Source organism: Antedon bifida, chromosome 2 (genome assembly GCF_963402885.1).
Source record: "Antedon bifida chromosome 2, ecAntBifi1.1, whole genome shotgun sequence".
Classification (NCBI taxonomy): domain Eukaryota; kingdom Metazoa; phylum Echinodermata; class Crinoidea; order Comatulida; family Antedonidae; genus Antedon; species Antedon bifida.
Genome location: NC_136227.1, coordinates 8390107 through 8408385, shown reverse-complemented (window position 1 = coordinate 8408385; position 18279 = coordinate 8390107). Strand labels below are relative to the sequence as shown.

Here is an 18279-nt window from a genome sequence, read left to right as displayed (position 1 = left end):
CCCGACCTTGTCTCATATGCAACATTAAGGAGGCCAACGAAAGAATGCTACTTTACATAAAAAATATTTCCAAATGGCCTCTAATAATTGACACATCACAGTTTAGCAAACAAATCGGCATAGATGAGCTCAAAATGTAAAAGTTATATTATTTATTTATGAAAGAATCATTTATACACATACTATGATGGAGACTGTTAATGAACACGTGCAGAAGCTATTACATTTACAAGATGGGGATGGAAAAAGAAAGTTGATGGCAATGAATTTGTTCCCCACTTATCATCTTTCAGAAGTGTCGAATGGTCGAGAGTTCCAAGTGTGGATGGAAGATTCTGTTCTGTACATCATTAGTTCCTATGTAAATGTATGCTGATTTTAAAAACTAAGATTGCTGTTTTTCAGTGATGGCGTTACTGCTCTACTATATTGTCTGCTCAAATTCTATTGGTCAAAACGGTGCCGACATTAACTCCAGATATTTATCGATCGATGCAACTTTCTTTTATGTTCTAACAACTATTAGTTATCACTAAGATCGCCTCACATTGGCCAAACTGACACCATTTTTTTGGCTTGACGTCACCAATCGGTTCTATTTATTACAGTTTCTGGATCCGGAAAAAAATCATTTTTCCGCGATCTACACGGAAAAGCCGACGACGGCTTTATACTGTTATAGTTCCTTGTTAATAGTATTGGATATAACGAGAAATGGCCACAATGCGTGTACATGTATTTGTCTTCACCTGTTGTGTGCTTTGGGCATTTGGTAAGTACTAGACTATTTTAAGTTATGTTATTTTATTTTTATAAAATGGAACATTGTATTTTATTTATGTATGTTATTTAAGTAATGAATTGTTTCCTAACTGATATAAAAACAATAAAATCATCAGTATAGCTCGAAACATGATGCGCGCGTTTTAACATTGATGAAAATTGTAGTACCTTTATTTGTGGTGTTACTTATTTAAAAAAAATTGTGATAGTATAAATATAACTTCTCTAAATGTATTGCATTGTTCCTTATTCCTATTTACACAGTTTTACTTATTTTTATCGCACATGCTCTAATATTTTCACGACGTTCTAATTCGTTTGATAAAACATTGTATTACTGTAATAATATTTCTGTAATATGCTATAATAATGTAATGATTACCGTAATTATGTTACTGCATTAGAGTTTATAAGATAATGATAAAAGTATTGTAATATATTACCGTATAGTAACATTACTGCAATGTAATATTACTGTAATAATGTTTCTGTAATGTAATTATTACCGTAGTAATGTTACAGTAATAAACGCAGTAGTAATATTACGGTAAATATATTACCGCGGTAATAATAATATTACTGTGATAAACCACCGTATTTAACACATTGCCTCACATTTTTGGTGAAATTAGAATATTCAAAAAAAGTGATAGGCCGTATGCTAAATGTGTTAATTAAATTAGAATAGCAAGGTAGAAAACCGACCCCAAGGAAAGTACAATTGAAACTGGGGTGGAACCATAAACTATACACACATAAACGTACTATAACTGACAAAGCGGTTGGTAGGAAGCAGGAAAGAGTTAAATTTCAGAAGTGAGCACCAATAATGTAGAAGGGTAGGCCTACATGTAAAGGTCCATTTAAAACAATACAACATCGGTAATATGATTACAATGTTGTCCGTTTTTCCCCACCGTCTAGCTACATGCATATTTAGTAGGCCTATTTATTGTATTTATGTGACATATAAGAGAAGTACCGTAGGACTGTAAATACATTGTCGTTTTAGAAACGAATAAATAGACACGATGATTAATGTAGTCAACTAAAATTAGCACCATGGGAATTAGGCCTACTTCCGAAGGAGAAACTTGTCTTAAAAATGAGTCCAAATTTTGTATTTGAACTCATTTAAACAAACCCAATTTGTGTTTTGTATAATAACATTAGAGTTAAGGGATGGGGAAGCGGATGGGAAGAACAATTTTTAAATATATTCTTTATCCACTCAGTAACGAAATATTGTTTTAAAAGTTTTATAGGCCTATCAATAATATACCACTAAACACAGTAAAACATTTACGATTTAATACTTTTTTAAAACTGTCCCTGTTATAGTCGATTGAAATAGTAAAGTACATGTAACGATACACCACTACGACCTTTATATTTTTTATAATTATTAATTAATACAAACTTTGAGAATCAACTGTCAGTAAAAAAGTTTTTATTTGTATATTATGTTTTTATATATCTAGTAGTAGAGCCTACCCACAGTCACAGAATGTTCTTTGTATATGTGTTTATATATCTAACAGTAACCACATTCACAGTAAGACAATTTCGATTCAAATGGCGACCAAAAATGGTTAATACGTATTTACAATATTTTCCAAGTATTGCAATGCTATATCTCAGTTTTAAGTTTATTCTCCAAGGGCCCATTAATTTACCTACTTGTGTTAAACCAAGGACTCATAAATGTACCTACAAACTGGGAGTCTGAGACATTTGTATAAACGTATATTAAATCTATCAAAATAGTATTTTTTTTAAGAAATCGGCCTGTCTTCAACATTATGATACTGTACTCGAGCTGTTCAACCGGTTTTCAGCTATTAAAAACAATTATCGTAGGAGGAGATAGGAAAATGCGAAGCAAGGTATTAGAGGACATCCATTAAACAGTGTATACCACGATCGGAAAACACCCCTAAATTCGTTTTAATTGTCAATAACTAATTATCTAAATCAATTTAATTAGTAAACAGGATTACATCAGGTGGTTAAAATCAGTACCGAGATTCTAACTAACTTTATATACCATCGAGTAAACATTCTAGAAATAACGCGCAATTTACAGAATTTTGACCTTACGTAAATTTATATATAGATAATATTCAAATTTACTTTTAAAAAGTAGCCTACTTCTAACATTTCTACAAAATACACAATTATCATAGTCCTAAAAAATATTACACAATTATCATTCAGATAAAATCAAATAAAGATATCAGAAATAGTAAGTGTACCAACCTTATAATAATGATGAATTCCTTTTTATACATTTTATTTTTAACTCATTATTTTTGATATCATTCAACGTTTATGAATAAGAACATAATCACCAACTGGTCGTATTGTTCTCTTTGACACAATACTAACTTGTCTTTATTATTCTTTTATTTTTGTTTGTGCTGGTTGCCATATAAACATAGCATTTGTTATTGTACCACGATGGCAACATGAATTGGTAATAAATCCCGTACTTCCTTATTGTGCAAGTTGAAAAAAAAACGTTTACCCCATTTTTTTGTTGTGTTGTGTTTTTAATATGCTGTATAGGGTACCGTGCAAATAATGGTACATTTTTAGAGCAATAGCCAATCAGAAAGCAGCAGAACATGTTTGTCTTTTTAGGAGGAACACGTATAGTTTAGAAGCCCATAGGAGGTTTTGAAACCAATAATAAGAAAATACCTCAAATTTTATATTTTGTATTATTTTTATTTTACAAGAATCTGTTGAATTTTTCCAATTAATTACACATTTACAATTACAAAACATAAACATCGTTTTCCTGTAATGTTTGGTGAATCGGTACAAGATTTATCAACCCATGTAATATTTAAATGCATTTTCTTGTTTCTGGGAAAGACATGCTTAAAAGAAAAATAAGTAGCTTCAAATTGACCATTTTAAATATTACATTATTGTACAACATTAGCTGAGTTTTTATTTGTATATTATGTTTTTATATATCTAGTAGTAGAGCCTACCCACAGTCACAGAATGTTCTTTGTATATGTGTTTATATATCTAACAGTAACCACATTCACAGTAAGACAATTTCGATTCAAATGGCGACCAAAAATGGTTAATACGTATTTACAATATTGTCCAAGTATTGCAATGCTATATCTCAGTTTTAAGTTTATTCTCCAAGGGCCCATTAATTTACCTACTTGTGTTAAACCAAGGACTCATAAATGTACCTACAAACTGGGAGTCTGAGACATTTGTATAAACGTATATTAAATCTATGAAAATAGTATTTTTTTGAAGAAATCGGCCTGTCTTCAACATTATGATACTGTACTCGAGCTGTTCAACCGGTTTTCAGCTATTAAAAACAATTATCGTAGGAGGAGATAGGAAAATGCGAAGCAAGGTATTAGAGGACATCCATTAAACAGTGTATACCACGATCGGAAAACACCCCTATTTGGGGCAAATCGTTGAACCTAAATTCGTTTTAATTGTCAATAACTAATTATCTAAATCAATTTAATTAGTAAACAGGATTAAATCAGGTGGTTAAAATCAGTACCGAGATTCTAACTAACTTTATATACCATCGAGTAAACATTCTAGAAATAACGCGCAATTTACAGAATTATCATTCAGATAAAATCAAATAAAGATATCAGAAATAGTAAGTGTACCAACCTTATAATAATGATGAATTCCTTTTGATACATTTTATTTTTAACTCATAATTTTTGATATCATTCAACGTTTATGAATAAGAACATAATCACCAACTGGTCGTATTGTTCTCTTTGACACAATACTAACTTGTCTTTATTATTCTTTTATTTTTGTTTGTGCTGGTTGCCATATAAACATAGCATTTGTTATTGTACCACCATGGCAACATGAATTGGTAATAAATCCCGTACTTCCTTATTGTGCAAGTTGAAAAAAGAACGTTTACCCCATTTTTTTTGTTGTGTTGTGTTTTTAATATGCTGTATAGGGTACCGTGCAAATAATGGTACATTTTTAGAGCAATAGCCAATCAGAAAGCAGCAGAACATGTTTGTCTTTTTAGGAGGAACACGTATAGTTTAGAAGCCCATAGGAGGTTTTGAAACCAATAATAAGAAAAGACCTCAAATTTTATATTTTGTATTATTTTTATTTTACAAGAATCTGTTAAATTTTTCCAATTAATTACACATTTACAATTACAAAACATAAACATCGTTTTCCTGTAATGTTTGGTGAATCGGTACAAGATTTATCAACCCATGTAATATTTAAATGCATTTTCTTGTTTCTGGGAAATACATGCTTAAAAGAAAAATAAGTAGCTTCAAATTGACCATTTTAAATATTACATTATTGTACAACATTAGCTGAGGAAGAATAGAATTTTCGGTTATCTTCGTTTCAGTATGCTATGTTTTGCCCTAAAAGAAGTAGAAACAGAAAAAGTGGCCACGTTTCAAAATCATATTTAAAAAAATTCAATTCAATTGTGTAGGCCTAATGAATTGCCAAATGAAATTAAAATTAACACTGACTATACGACGGAAGCACTAATCTGGCACCACGCAATCTCTGAACGCAACATGTGATGATGTCAGCAATCCTTTTGAAACCTTATTCCGCAATATGAATCCTAGAATAAAATGTGTTTTGTTTTTGTTTGTTTATTGTTTTACCACAAACAATAAAACATAATAATGAATTGAGAATCAAACAAACAAGGAGAGTATTTTTATGAGGTTAAATGGAATGTTATAGGCCTAATAGAGGCGGAATCAGGTTTTTGAAAAATGAAAAGGTTCTCCTTATTCAACAAATACAACATATCTAATGTTCTAATTTAAACTTAATATATTATTCCGCTTCCATTTAATTTAAATTCAAAAACATCTGACCAGTGATAGGCCTATGAAATACAATTTCATCGTGCAATAGGTAGTATACTCATCAGCACGTGATACAGAATTTACCAATCGAATAGCAAGGATATACTGTGGTGTGGTATAATGCATTTAAATCTTGTTATGTTATACAGATACAGATATTTTATTGTCATACAAACCAAAATAGTACAGTATGAAATTTGTCTTCTTGTTGCGAAAAAGAATACACTTAATTAGAAAACACTTGCAAAATACCAAACATTTTATCAACAATGACAATTCTAATTATCTTATCTAGGTTTGTTTTTATTGAATACACTGACTGCTGAAGGTAGAAAGGAATTCCTAAATCTAGTTGTTTTAATACGCATCATTATTAATCTACCAGAATTATTAACTATAAACTATGCGTATCATCAGCGATAATAGATTTAACTTTCTTATTTACAAGATCATTGCACATGTTTCTATGAGCACACGGGCTACTTAAAAAAGTTCAGTCAAAGTTTACCACCAAAAAATATCGATCCAGACCCCCCCTCCCCCTCTTAGGTGCTGTTATGTAACATCGACTCGTTAGCCACTTTGTTGACTTATTGATTTGTATTGTTTAGATCCGACAACTACCTAGTATAAAAATAACAAAGATTGACTAAGTATTGATTGTTTGAAAATAAACTAAACTTCAAATATTGTTTCACATTGTCAGCTTTTGTTTTAATAGTCTAGCTTATAGACAAAATCGAATAGCAATTCTTTGATTTCGTTAATCTGTTTGAAGGTTAGAAAAACAATTTTAATTTTTGGAGATCGTATGGAAGAACAATTTTTTTATAATTCAAGAGAACGCGAGCAAATTGCGTGCGAAGCCTCCATCAAACCGATTTGCTCATCGTGTAACCAAAGTAACACCAAACACAATTTCTTACAGAGCAACAATACCATTTGACTTTGTTACTCTTATATCCAAACATGTTTCTTCGCATGTCAGGCGCACGTAGCACGTGAACAATTGTATTCTTTTTAAAAATAAATATATTGTGTATTTTGTTACTTACAAAATAAGATAACATATAGATGTTTTCTATTTAAAGAAATACACGTTACGGAAATAAAACACATATTATCCCTCGTTCCGTTCATGACAAAAACATATCCACCAAAATAAGGATTTAAAGATGTCCAAAGTATGAATTCCACTGTAACACTAACTCTCATCAATATTGATTGCTTAATTTTTTTATATATTATTAGGAGTTGCGTCAAAAGTTACGAGTATAAGGCCAAGGAGTGGTAGTTATGAAGGTGCAACACGCATAACTATATATGGAAAAGGTAATGATTATTTATGTCTATTCAAACTTTAAGATATCAAATACAAATTAAATAACCTAAATAAAACAATATTAAATATAAAACTAGAATTTAATTCGTCACGAATTATAGGTGATCATTTTTATAATTTTAATGAAATTAAAATTTTTTAAACATGCATGTTTGTTAACATAACATTTTTTAAAGGACGACAATGAGGGCGTCATCATGTTTTTAGATACCATCAGTAGTATACAGTATATTATACTGCATATCTATATACAGTGGAGCATAGATGAAATTACGGGATCCACATCATGTTGTCATTTTTGGGTAGAATGACGTATAAACAAAACTTGAAGATGACAAATTCGAAAGCTAACGAGTTGAAAAAAAAATATATAAGACTTAGAAGAGCATTTGGCACGTAGAAGCGCGGTGCGCGCTCTTTGAAATTTGTATAACTTGGACTAAAGAAATGAAAAAACTACTTTTTAATTTCAACTGGCCATATCATAACGTCACAACATCCGATAGGCTTAATTTTTATATGAATTCAGATCTACATTTCATTAGCTTTCAGAATAAATTTTAATCATCAAGGTCACCTTTAATTCTGAAGAGCTGTGAGATATTCAAATATACGCTGCAGGTGAAATTGCACGACCTATGTTATTCAAGTTTTTGGGCGTGAGGACGTCAAGAAAAGGAAAATGATGGCAACATGATAAGGATAATTAATTTAGCAAGCACATACTGAAATATGAGTGAAAATCGGGCTCAAATAACGGAGATGCGCTCTATTGAATGTGATAACCTTTAATTCTGAAGAGCTTTGATATATTCAAATATACGCTGCAGGTGAAATTACACGACCTACGTTATTCAAATTTTTGAGCGTGAGGACGTCAACAAAAAGAAAATGATGGCAACATGAAAAGGATAATTAATTTAGCAAGCACATACTGAAATGTGAGCGAAAATCGGGCTCAAATAACGGAGATGCGCTCTATTGAATGTGATAACCTACAAAAAAAGTAAAAAAAATCTAATTTTTAAATTCAAGTGGCCATTTGATGACGTCACGTCATTTTGTACGTAAAATGTCATTTTTAACCTGCTCGTATAGCGTTATATTAAATCGGAACGGACTCAAATTTGGTGAATGTACGAAGGATGGCGAGTAGAATACGATTTGTACAAAAAATTGTATTTTTACGCTTTTTTTATCGCGCGCTCAAAAACGTGTTTTTGCGTCGTAATTTTTTATAACACGCAATGGCCTAATTCATGCTCAAATTGATCAAAACTTAATCTTAAGCTTTTTAAATGTTTAACGCGCAATTTCACGCGCATGACCTTGAAACGCGCAAGTTTTTATTTTCTAATATTTTTACCCTTGACCTGAAGTTTACGTAGTGAATTTCATTAATATGTGATAATGAATTATGGAGATATGATTGATAATGTGATTTCACAAAATGGCGTATAAATGACGTCACGGATGAGTGATCACGCTGAAAAGCTTATTAGGATTAAGTTATAGTATTTGAAAAATATTGTGAAATTTTGGTAATCATTGACATTAAACTTTTTGAGATAATTGTTACAAATATAGTGTCCAGAAACAATAATAACAACTAGATTTAAACTCGTTACTTAAGACGAGTTTGGTTATCCGCCCGCAATAAAACGTATCTTGCACATTCAAGTACTTTTCAGTTATGAATTTTCCAAAAAAAGTAGCCTATTCGAAATTTAAAAAACTGCCCTTAACATGTACGTGAAGAAAAAAGATAAGCATTATATTTATTGTTTGATCTTTGAAAATGTTATTGTTTGATGTTAAAAATATCTAAAATTAAATTGAATATGCAAATAATGTAGCCATCAAACACGTTTTGACATTCAACACTATAATAAATCACAACTACGATTCGTAGACTGTAATAAAATAAAATAAAAAACGGGGGTAACCTTGCGTTCTGATGAACTGTATCATTTTTAAAAGTAGACATATTTTACAACATTTTTTAACGTTTTACGTGCGCAACCAGTGATGTTTAACGTGCTCGTAGAACGCCATTTCAAGTTGAAAAGTAAATAAAATAACGTACGTAATTGTTAACCGAAGTTTGAAAAACACGATGCAAAATAAAAGTTCATACGCGTTCCCTGCGCCGTACGCGCGTAAAAATGTGCGCACCAGTGGCAATTTTTTTAACGCTTAAAATGACCTGAATCGTGCTCTAATTTAATCAGAAATTAATTTAAAAAATTTTAAAATTTCAAACGCCGTTTACGCACGCACTTTCCAGTGTTACAAATTGACATCGTCAAAAAGCTTGGCTGCACAACTTCAGTTAAATGTCTAAATGATGTACAAGTTACAACATATTGCGTTTACACGTTGAAGAGAAACATTACAGCGTGCACAAAATAAGAAGAATAAAAAATTTCAAACGCCGTTTATGCACACACTTTCTAATGTTCAAAAATTTGTTAAACATAAAAAAAGTTAGCCATTAATGTGAAGAAAACGTGGCTGAAAACTTCGTTAAAAAATATTTATCGGTTTCGAAGTTATGACTGATTTAAGATTTTCAGAAAATCGCGCGTGACTTACGCTACGCGGAGCTGACATCGTCAAAAAGCTTGGCTGCACATCTTCCGCCCGCAAAAAAACGCATCTTGCGCTTCAGTTATGACTTTTCCAAAATGTAGCTTTTAAAAAAAGCAAAACTACCCTTTCAGTGTAATATAACCAAATAAATCCTTTTATTTAGTTGTTTTTCTGTGACGGGATTCGATCCCGGTACCTCTGATACCCAAGTCAGTTGCACTTCACATCGCGCTATATGAGCACCTGCTGAAGATCTGACATCGTGTCACGAACTCCTTTTACGTATGTTTCCGAGCGGTTGAAAATACTTCCGTGTGACATAAAAGTATACACACAAAATCCACAAAGTTATAAAATAACTCAAAACAAAGCTTTAATTTCAATCAACTTCAACTTTCAACAATCCAGTAAGCACTATAAACAACAGCTTCACAATAACTTTTACTACCTAATATCCAACCTCTAATATCCAACAGCCGTACAAAAGTAACACGACAATTCCAAGGGCTTATCCGCTAGAGGCGGATAACCAATAAAAAAATAAAGTAACACGACAATAACAAGGGCTAATCCGCTTGAGGCGGATAACCAAAAAAAAAAAGTAACACGACAATTTCAAGGGCTTATACGCTTGAGGCGGATAAACAAAAAGTAACACTACAACTTCAAGGGCTTATCCGCTTGAGGCGGATAACCAATAAAGATTTCATACAATAACAATAGGTGATCATTTTATTCTAAATGATCACCTAATAAAAAGCCTGAAATAATATTCGCATGGTTTTATTTTTGATATATTTTACTTTAGATTTTAGTCCTGATCAATTTAATTACGGTAATGAGAATGAGAAAAACGGTAATCGTGTTTATCTACGCTCAACTACGGCAACCGTAGAGTGTGACGTAATCACTTACTGGACAACACAAAGTACAATTTACTGCGATACAAGGTATGTAATGATAATTTGGTTTACTCGCACAGTTATAGCTAATTTCGACCGACTGAAAGACCCTTCACACCTGTGAAGCATTGATGTTCGATTTGCCGGACCGGAACAGGTGTGACACACCTTTTACCCGGCTAAATAACTATAATATGAACCGCAACAGACTGGTTTCCAACTTGTCCATTCTAACTGTATTTCCTCACCATTCTGAAAGTCATGAATCCATCAATTCTAATGACGTAATGTTATCTAGTTTCTTTTTCTGTTTGGGCATTTGGTTTCACTTTTAGAGCTGCGATTCCCGGTGACTATTACATTTACGTTACAGTCGATGGGAAAGAAGTTGATAGCTACTGTAGTAACTCCAATAATTGCAGATTTGAGGTAATAATAAGGCGGTTTTATTTAATTAGGCCCAATGTGTAATAACTATTCATCAAGAAAAAGTCAATTAAACACAAATTCAATATACTTGTTTGTAGACAGAACTTTACTGCGGCAAATGGAACAGATAAAATATGATTTGTCAGAGGAACGAGATATAAACTTACTTTCTTTATTCTTATTTTACTAGTACACAAGTGATAGAACACCAATAGTAAGACATGTTTGGCCACGATCTGGAACTCCAGGTAAGTACGAATTTTTAATATCATAAAAAAATATTTCTAAATTGAGTTATTAAATATTGATTTAGCCTGATAATTATAACTCAATAAATTAAATAAACTCTAAAATAGCCTGAGAGCATACATTCCACGTTATCTATATATAAAGTATGGTTAATTCTGACATAGGCGAGCACAATGCAAAAACTTCCGTACAAATCTCCGCCTTGGATACCAACCTTATCTCCTTCAGATGTACCGCGAAACGTAGATTTGATAACATTAGTTTTCACATCGACGCTATTGTTCCATATTTCTATCTTAGGAAGATATTATAATGAGTTTTTTAACACAATTTATGATTTCAACAGTAGATTTTCCACTCAATTTCAATTCTTCGCGGGTCAAAGTAATTTCCGGGTTCACCTTGCAACAACCTGGTTTCAACTATTTTCTCTCTTTTATACATAAGGGAGCAGTTAAAATAATAGATTTGACCCTAAAGGTGACTGAAAACAGGCACTTTCCATCAATCAATACAGTGTCCCTTTGAAAGAAGGAAGAAAAAAACCGATAGTAGGACTGGAGCTTAACTTGCATAGCCATTTCAGTTTTTTGTTTATTTTAGGAACGGACCGCGCGTATGTGAAGGTGCAGTAGTTAAAAAATAAAAATTATACTGCAAATTAATAAAGATCAAATTAAATATACGCCATAAAGAATCGGAATATATTGTGGGAAATAGTATTATAAAATTACATAGGGAGATTTGATGATAAGAAATTTTGTTTAAAATCGAGTGAAATCCCGATAGTTGATTGAGTAAGCTGGCAGGAATAACTGTAGGCTATCTGTGTCCCGTTAGGACCGATATGTCTACGCACGTAATTGTATTGCCATATTATGATTTATGCCCTGAAATTTATGAGTACCAAATTTTATTTAATTGTGATTCATGGTTGTGAAGATATGATTACAAACGTGATTTCGTTAAATCGTGCGTACACCGCGTAATTTTTTATTGCACACCGTGAAAACATAACCACATCGATTCCTGGCCATAAGGAATATACTGTGAAAAATTGACTTAGCTAGATTAAACTGATATCAAGATAAGGTCAGAAAGCGATAAAACGCATAGTGATACCGGACCGACAGACCGACCGACAGACGGACAGACCGACAGACCAACAGACCGACCGACATAGTGAACTATAGAACTGAAATTTAGTTTAATCGACCTATTGAGTTTATTTTCACGCATTGCAGATTCTACGTTGAATTTCGATGGCAAAATTGTAACTGATATTGTTACACCGAGTCAATCTCAAGCTGACGAATATGAAGACTCAAATACCGACATTGAAATTCAAAGGTACGCCTGAAAAACAAAAATCGTAAAATTCTGTCTACACTATCAAACTAGTTTGTGTGATGTGCCCAGATATGGTAGTGATATGCCCAAATATTGTAGTTATATGACATCATGTCCATATTATGGGAACATCAATTTTTTTTTGTCGCATAAAGTTTGATACAGTAGTGTATACTTTAAAAAAGAAATTATGAATTAAAAACTAAGCATACAGTTGTGCGCCTACTGCTATAAAATCAATTTTAATGTTGTGACATTATTAGGAATTGTATAATTAAAGCTTATACATGCAGTCTATATACCTTCTTGAAAAGTGAAATATCAAGTAGTACATTATTCGTCTAGCTTGTGTGAAAATAATGTATGAATTTAGCCAAGGATAAAAGGATTGTTACTGTTAGTTGCATGAATAATTCTTACGCATTTTGTTGTTGAATATGTAATTTTAAAGTTAAAAAAAAAATCCGTAGTCAAATGGGTTTGTGGTTGAATTTAACCATTTATTGTGTAATTTTATTAGTGAAAAAAATCATTTATTTTGCAATTGTATAAGTGAAAACATTATTTGTTTTCCTTTTTTTTATGGAAGTTGATAACTTTATTAAACTACAAAATAACCCATTCAAAGTGTTTTTGGGGGGACAATAAATCTTTTAAGCAGAGGCACAGCGTTAAAACACCTGATGCAACATTTCAATCGTACTTTAACTGTAGTTCAAATTTGTTATTTTTAGGATATATATGGGATCTAGCATCTGTGATCCTATTGACCAAGACACGGGAACTGTGTAAGTATTTATTTTGGCTATGTTTAAGTTCTATTACCGATATTATCAACTCGATCAAATGATAAGAGATATTGGTAAATGAAATACCATGGGTATATATAGGTCCATGGTTATACCAAAATGACAAATTCACAATTATGACAAAAATTAATGTATTATACCATGCATAACAATATCTAGTATGACTTAATAATATTTCAATTACTAATAATTTAGTAATGTATTTTATATTTATAATATTTTGCTATCTAAATCTGAAATTTAAAACCGAGATTAAGTGCTATTTGAATAATAAAAAAAAATAATAACATTCCGTTTTTAGAAATTAATCATCTTTTACACTACGCATGAAGATGAGCAATTAGTAATTTCATATTGTTATCTTTAAAATGACAACCTATTTAGATTTGGTATTGACAAGGCTTCCGACGGCTGGGGAACCATTATTTGTAAACCGAACAGTACAATTGTTGGTAAGTGTTTTAAAAATAGAAAATAACAATAGGTCATAAAATACCCATTGTGAAAAGGTTCTTTTGAATATTAAGCCCTTTCTGCATTATCGACCTATTGATATACCGACGTTTAAGAGATCACGCAGCAATTGATATTTTAACATTTGGCTGTCAAAAAATTGACAATGATATCATTGGAAATCAGCTCGTAATTTGGAGTAGGGTCTAAAGAGCATATATAAAATATCTACATCACTAAAACAAATAATTAAAGAAATCGTCTGCTAAAAAGTTCTATATAGGCGCGCTTAATGATTTCTTTCCATTTATAATAGTAAAGTATGTTATAAAAAAGAGAAAGTGAAAAAGAAAAATAAATAGGCATATACTGTACAAATGATGTGTGTTTAGAGGAACGGATAGAATCTTTAAGAGTTGAAAGATAGACTGCTAACGACATGTGCCAACGTACGTAAATGCTGTTATTATATGTGATTATTGTATTGGTCAAGATATCTTCAAGATAAATATAAACCATTACCACACCTGAATCTACACACTAACGTGTCATTGATCAAATATAGATTACACAGTCACTTGATAACTAATACTAGTATTTGGTCAACAGAAAATGTACCAGAGACTTTAGAGAGCGGTCAAGTGATCAACAAGTATTACTACAGTTGTTAGCAATATTAGTGGTAAAAATAGATGTTAATTACAATAAACCAACTCTAAATTGGGTTGATATTGCTTAAGTTCAGCAATTATTACACATTATCGGTAAACTAGACTGAAGGCCCTTTCACCTGTTCCGATCCGGCTCAAAATAAAATCGCATCTCCTTGTTTTTTTTTCACGACGCTCCACGCGGCCGGCTATGCACCAATCATTTTACTCCATATGCGTGTAGCCGCGTGGCGCGTAGTGAAAAAGATAAGTCGATAATGTTGTTCTGACGCGAACCTGAACTGAAACCGGAGCCGGACCGGAAAAGATGAATGCCGCTTAAATTCTGCTGTTCTGGGATAATGATTGAAATTATAAATACATTTTTGTTTTTGTCTCTGTTTTTAAAAATCCTACAGCTATTATTATGGGATTGCTTTAAATGTACTTTATGTTTCTTCATCTTATTTTGCCAGATTCGAAGAACATAACGTTCCTTGTGTCGTCTGGATGGGGCCGTTCATACACCGAGTCGAGTGCTTATTCTGTTAGCTTTGGAGGAGAGCTTTATTTATATCAACTACACGCCGGTAAGAACTTAATCCTAAATTTTACATCTGTACATCCAAGTATTGTTGGTCAAATAAAATTATTGCATAACAATAATACGACGTAAATAACAAAAAATGCAGTATTGCGTCATCATGTAATAAAGCAAAATGATACCCTTTTCAGATATTAAAGGAGTAACACCAAACTATGGCAGCTACAGAGGAGGTACTCGTATCATCATTTCTGGTAAATACTTCGGAACGAAGATGGAAAACGTTGCTGTTGATGTTGGTGGAGTCCAATGTGAGTTAGTCAGCGTTAAAGATAATGCTATTGAATGCATCACTGGAGAACAGCCTAGCAATCAAACAACCTTTCCCGGCAACCGAGGTATTTACCAAGAAGTATGGACAGACACATATTTTAACAGGTAAACGATATTGGTTAATTGATATTTGGAGATTTTTTTCAATTTATTAGGTTTCTGTTCCTTTTGGTCGTATTTAACGTAACTTTGACATTATGACCAAGAAAAAAAGGGTATTTCCTTTTTGTTTCCTTTTCCATGTTACAGTAGCGTTGCAAAAGTTGATTGTGACTTTTAAAGCGGACAGCGCGCAAACCGAGTCCCAGGATCTTGAGATTGAACATTTGAGGAGGCCAAACTTGCTGTTATACAAGTTCTGTCAAATTTACTGAGTGTATTATCAAAATCATTGACAAATGTTTGTAGATATCTAATATTTTAAAGTTATCATAATTGATGTATATTTCAAGAATAACAAAATATTTGCCCACGGCTCACACGTTCAATCATAAAATGCAGGACATATTGCAAAATTGTTGAGATGATAATAACTATAATAATTCAGAAAGTTGAGCTTCTAAATTACAAAGACTAAACCATTGTCCAGGACATATAAGATGATGTCTGTACGAACTTTAGGCCTAGGCCTACTTCACAACATATAAAAATTATCTTTGAAGTGCTGATATTGTCTGTTATCTAAAACAATAAATATAACACTAGAAATAATCTCTTTCAGGTTAACGCACTACAAATATTGTATTGTTGCACTAGACCTATATTGCCTTGTTAATCTTGTTAACATTTTATTCTTGTATTTATATTATATAGGGGCTATTTTGTGGCACCATACGACGGTGTATTTAAATTCATGATTTACAGCGACCAATCAGAACTATACTTCAGCATGACAGAGAATCCGGAAGATAAAGTAAGACATTACTATAGCACTGCATTACTTTATGTACCTATTTCGTATATTTATGAAATATTATGATATGTTTGACATCATAAAAGAAGAATTGGAGGTGTATTTATAAACAAATGTATTTAATAGTTTTATCTTTTATAGTATAAAAGCAGTCTATTAATAAAAAGGAAAACTACTGTATGTAGAAATTATTACAAAAATACAATGAGAAATTGATGTGCTCTTTATCTATTTTTTTAATTTTTTTTTTTACTTGTCGAAATTAATTAAACCAATTTGTATTTTTCAAGAAGAGAAACATGATTAGACACGTGCGTTAACAATGGTGAAGATGCAAATCAAAACTAACTGATGATGAAATTAGATGAGTTTGTGGTATACATGAAGAAACCATTTATCGTTTTTTTTTCTTTTGTAGGTAAAAATTGCATTCAATTCAGTGGCAGCCGGTAACAACGAACAGATATCCGACGCGTTGACACTAACTGGCGGGAACCACTACTACATCGAAGCCTATCTTCGTGAAGACTATATCAACCTTGGTTTGATGATGTTTGATCTGCCGATTAGTAATGCTGATTATAGTGAAGCAGTTAACGAAGAACAAACAATATCAATTACATCAACTAAGAATAATGAACAACAAGTAGGCCTAAATGATATTTATTTTGAGTGCCATGCCGTTCATCACTTGATATTAGCTTATTTTTCACGCCTGTACTCACTCGATTAGTTTCTTTTTCTCAAACTAGTCTACTATAAATGTCACCATGACATTGTATCAATCGACAAAACTTACACTGACTTTAATACAAATTCTAGGACACGTAATTAAAAGTAGACCAGGCCTAAGCCATTCTAAAAAACAAGACAAATTGTCAAGCAAGATAATCAAAGAATAGGACTACATGATGTACAGTTTGACTTTATCGAAATGTATTAAATTCTTTTTTGTCAAACTGGCGGTGTCTCTCGCATTAAGCTCTGTCTACACTATCAAATTAGTCTGACAAAAAAGGGCGACGTGGCCAAATATGGTATTTATATGCCCAAATATGACACATGTCCATATATGGGCACATCACTTTTTCACTTAAAGTAGGATAGTGTTGACAGAGCTTTAGATGAGTTCACATGAGAGTCAATACCAGATAAATAATTTAGCAGTTCGTTTAGTATGACTTAAGTCAAAAACCGACATAACAATTCATTATCTTTAAAGGTTTTAAGTATTAATGGAGGAGATGTAGAAATTCAAGAAATACTGTTGTTGTTTTCAAACTGTTCAAATGAAGACACAGAAAATGAGTATGTAAGAGTATGCGAAGATCTGGAAGGAACGTTCAGCATTTCATTTATGGATGAAACTACAGGTAACACGTTTACTCCATTATCACTATCAATAAATCCATTACTGATTACACCAACACAAGATGTCAGTTTTATTACTAACTATACAACATATAGTATAATACAATAATTTAATATACAATATGTTTTCTTCTATTTAGCTTCTTTATCTGCTGATGTCACTGCCGATGAGGTACAGTATGCTATTAACAACCTACAGAGCGTGTCATATCATGTGTCTGTCAATAAAACTATACGACTTGCTGGGAATGTGTTTGTGATTCATTTCCCATCAGGTTCGGGTAAGCAGATAATATCATGAAACATTTGTTGTATTGTAAATTCTATTCTATATCTCTGTTTTCTTCCTCCTGAATATTGAACTTTTTTTTTATAAATCGTATGACCTTTACAAGAGCATGAGAAAATACATGAAGGAGAATAAAGTACAAGAGGTGTGCCAATCAGCATTAATATATAACTTAGTTAATTGAACCGTGTCTGATGAAATTCAGATTCTATGTATAATGTAGTTCCTTTTAATATGACCTCAAAAACTATTACTGCCACTATAAATAAATTTAATGTAACTTATTTGCTTTAGAAAAGCAGAGTTTGTTAATTAAATTTTAATATTATTATATATTATAGACACAGTATAATTACGTTTTTTTGAATTCTGTAACAATATTATATT

The 18279-nt window shown here is 31.9% G+C and overlaps 1 protein-coding gene across 1 annotated transcript; it reads left to right on the top strand.

The window, feature by feature from the left end:
- Window positions 1–692: 692 nt before the first annotated feature.
- Window positions 693–17005, top strand: LOC144836168 (fibrocystin-L-like). The gene is made up of 12 exons (XM_078691392.1): window positions 693–772; window positions 6918–6998; window positions 10409–10550; window positions 10838–10931; window positions 11122–11179; window positions 12425–12530; window positions 13265–13318; window positions 13724–13791; window positions 14919–15032; window positions 15178–15424; window positions 16133–16232; window positions 16651–17005. Exons 1-12 carry the CDS (start codon window positions 715–717, stop codon window positions 16963–16965), a joined length of 1437 nt encoding a protein of 478 aa, XP_078547518.1. The 5' UTR covers window positions 693–714; the 3' UTR covers window positions 16966–17005.
- Window positions 17006–18279: the final 1274 nt, after the last annotated feature.

Bases quoted from the DNA above. Each gene is read 5' to 3' on its own strand.
- LOC144836168 (XM_078691392.1), top strand. From the start codon at position 715: ATGGCCACAATGCGTGTACATGTATTTGTCTTCACCTGTTGTGTGCTT. The intron at 10,551-10,837 runs GTATGTAATGAT...TTTCACTTTTAG, and splicing joins ACAATTTACTGCGATACAAG to AGCTGCGATTCCCGGTGACT. The intron at 11,180-12,424 runs GTAAGTACGAAT...CACGCATTGCAG, and splicing joins GCCACGATCTGGAACTCCAG to ATTCTACGTTGAATTTCGAT.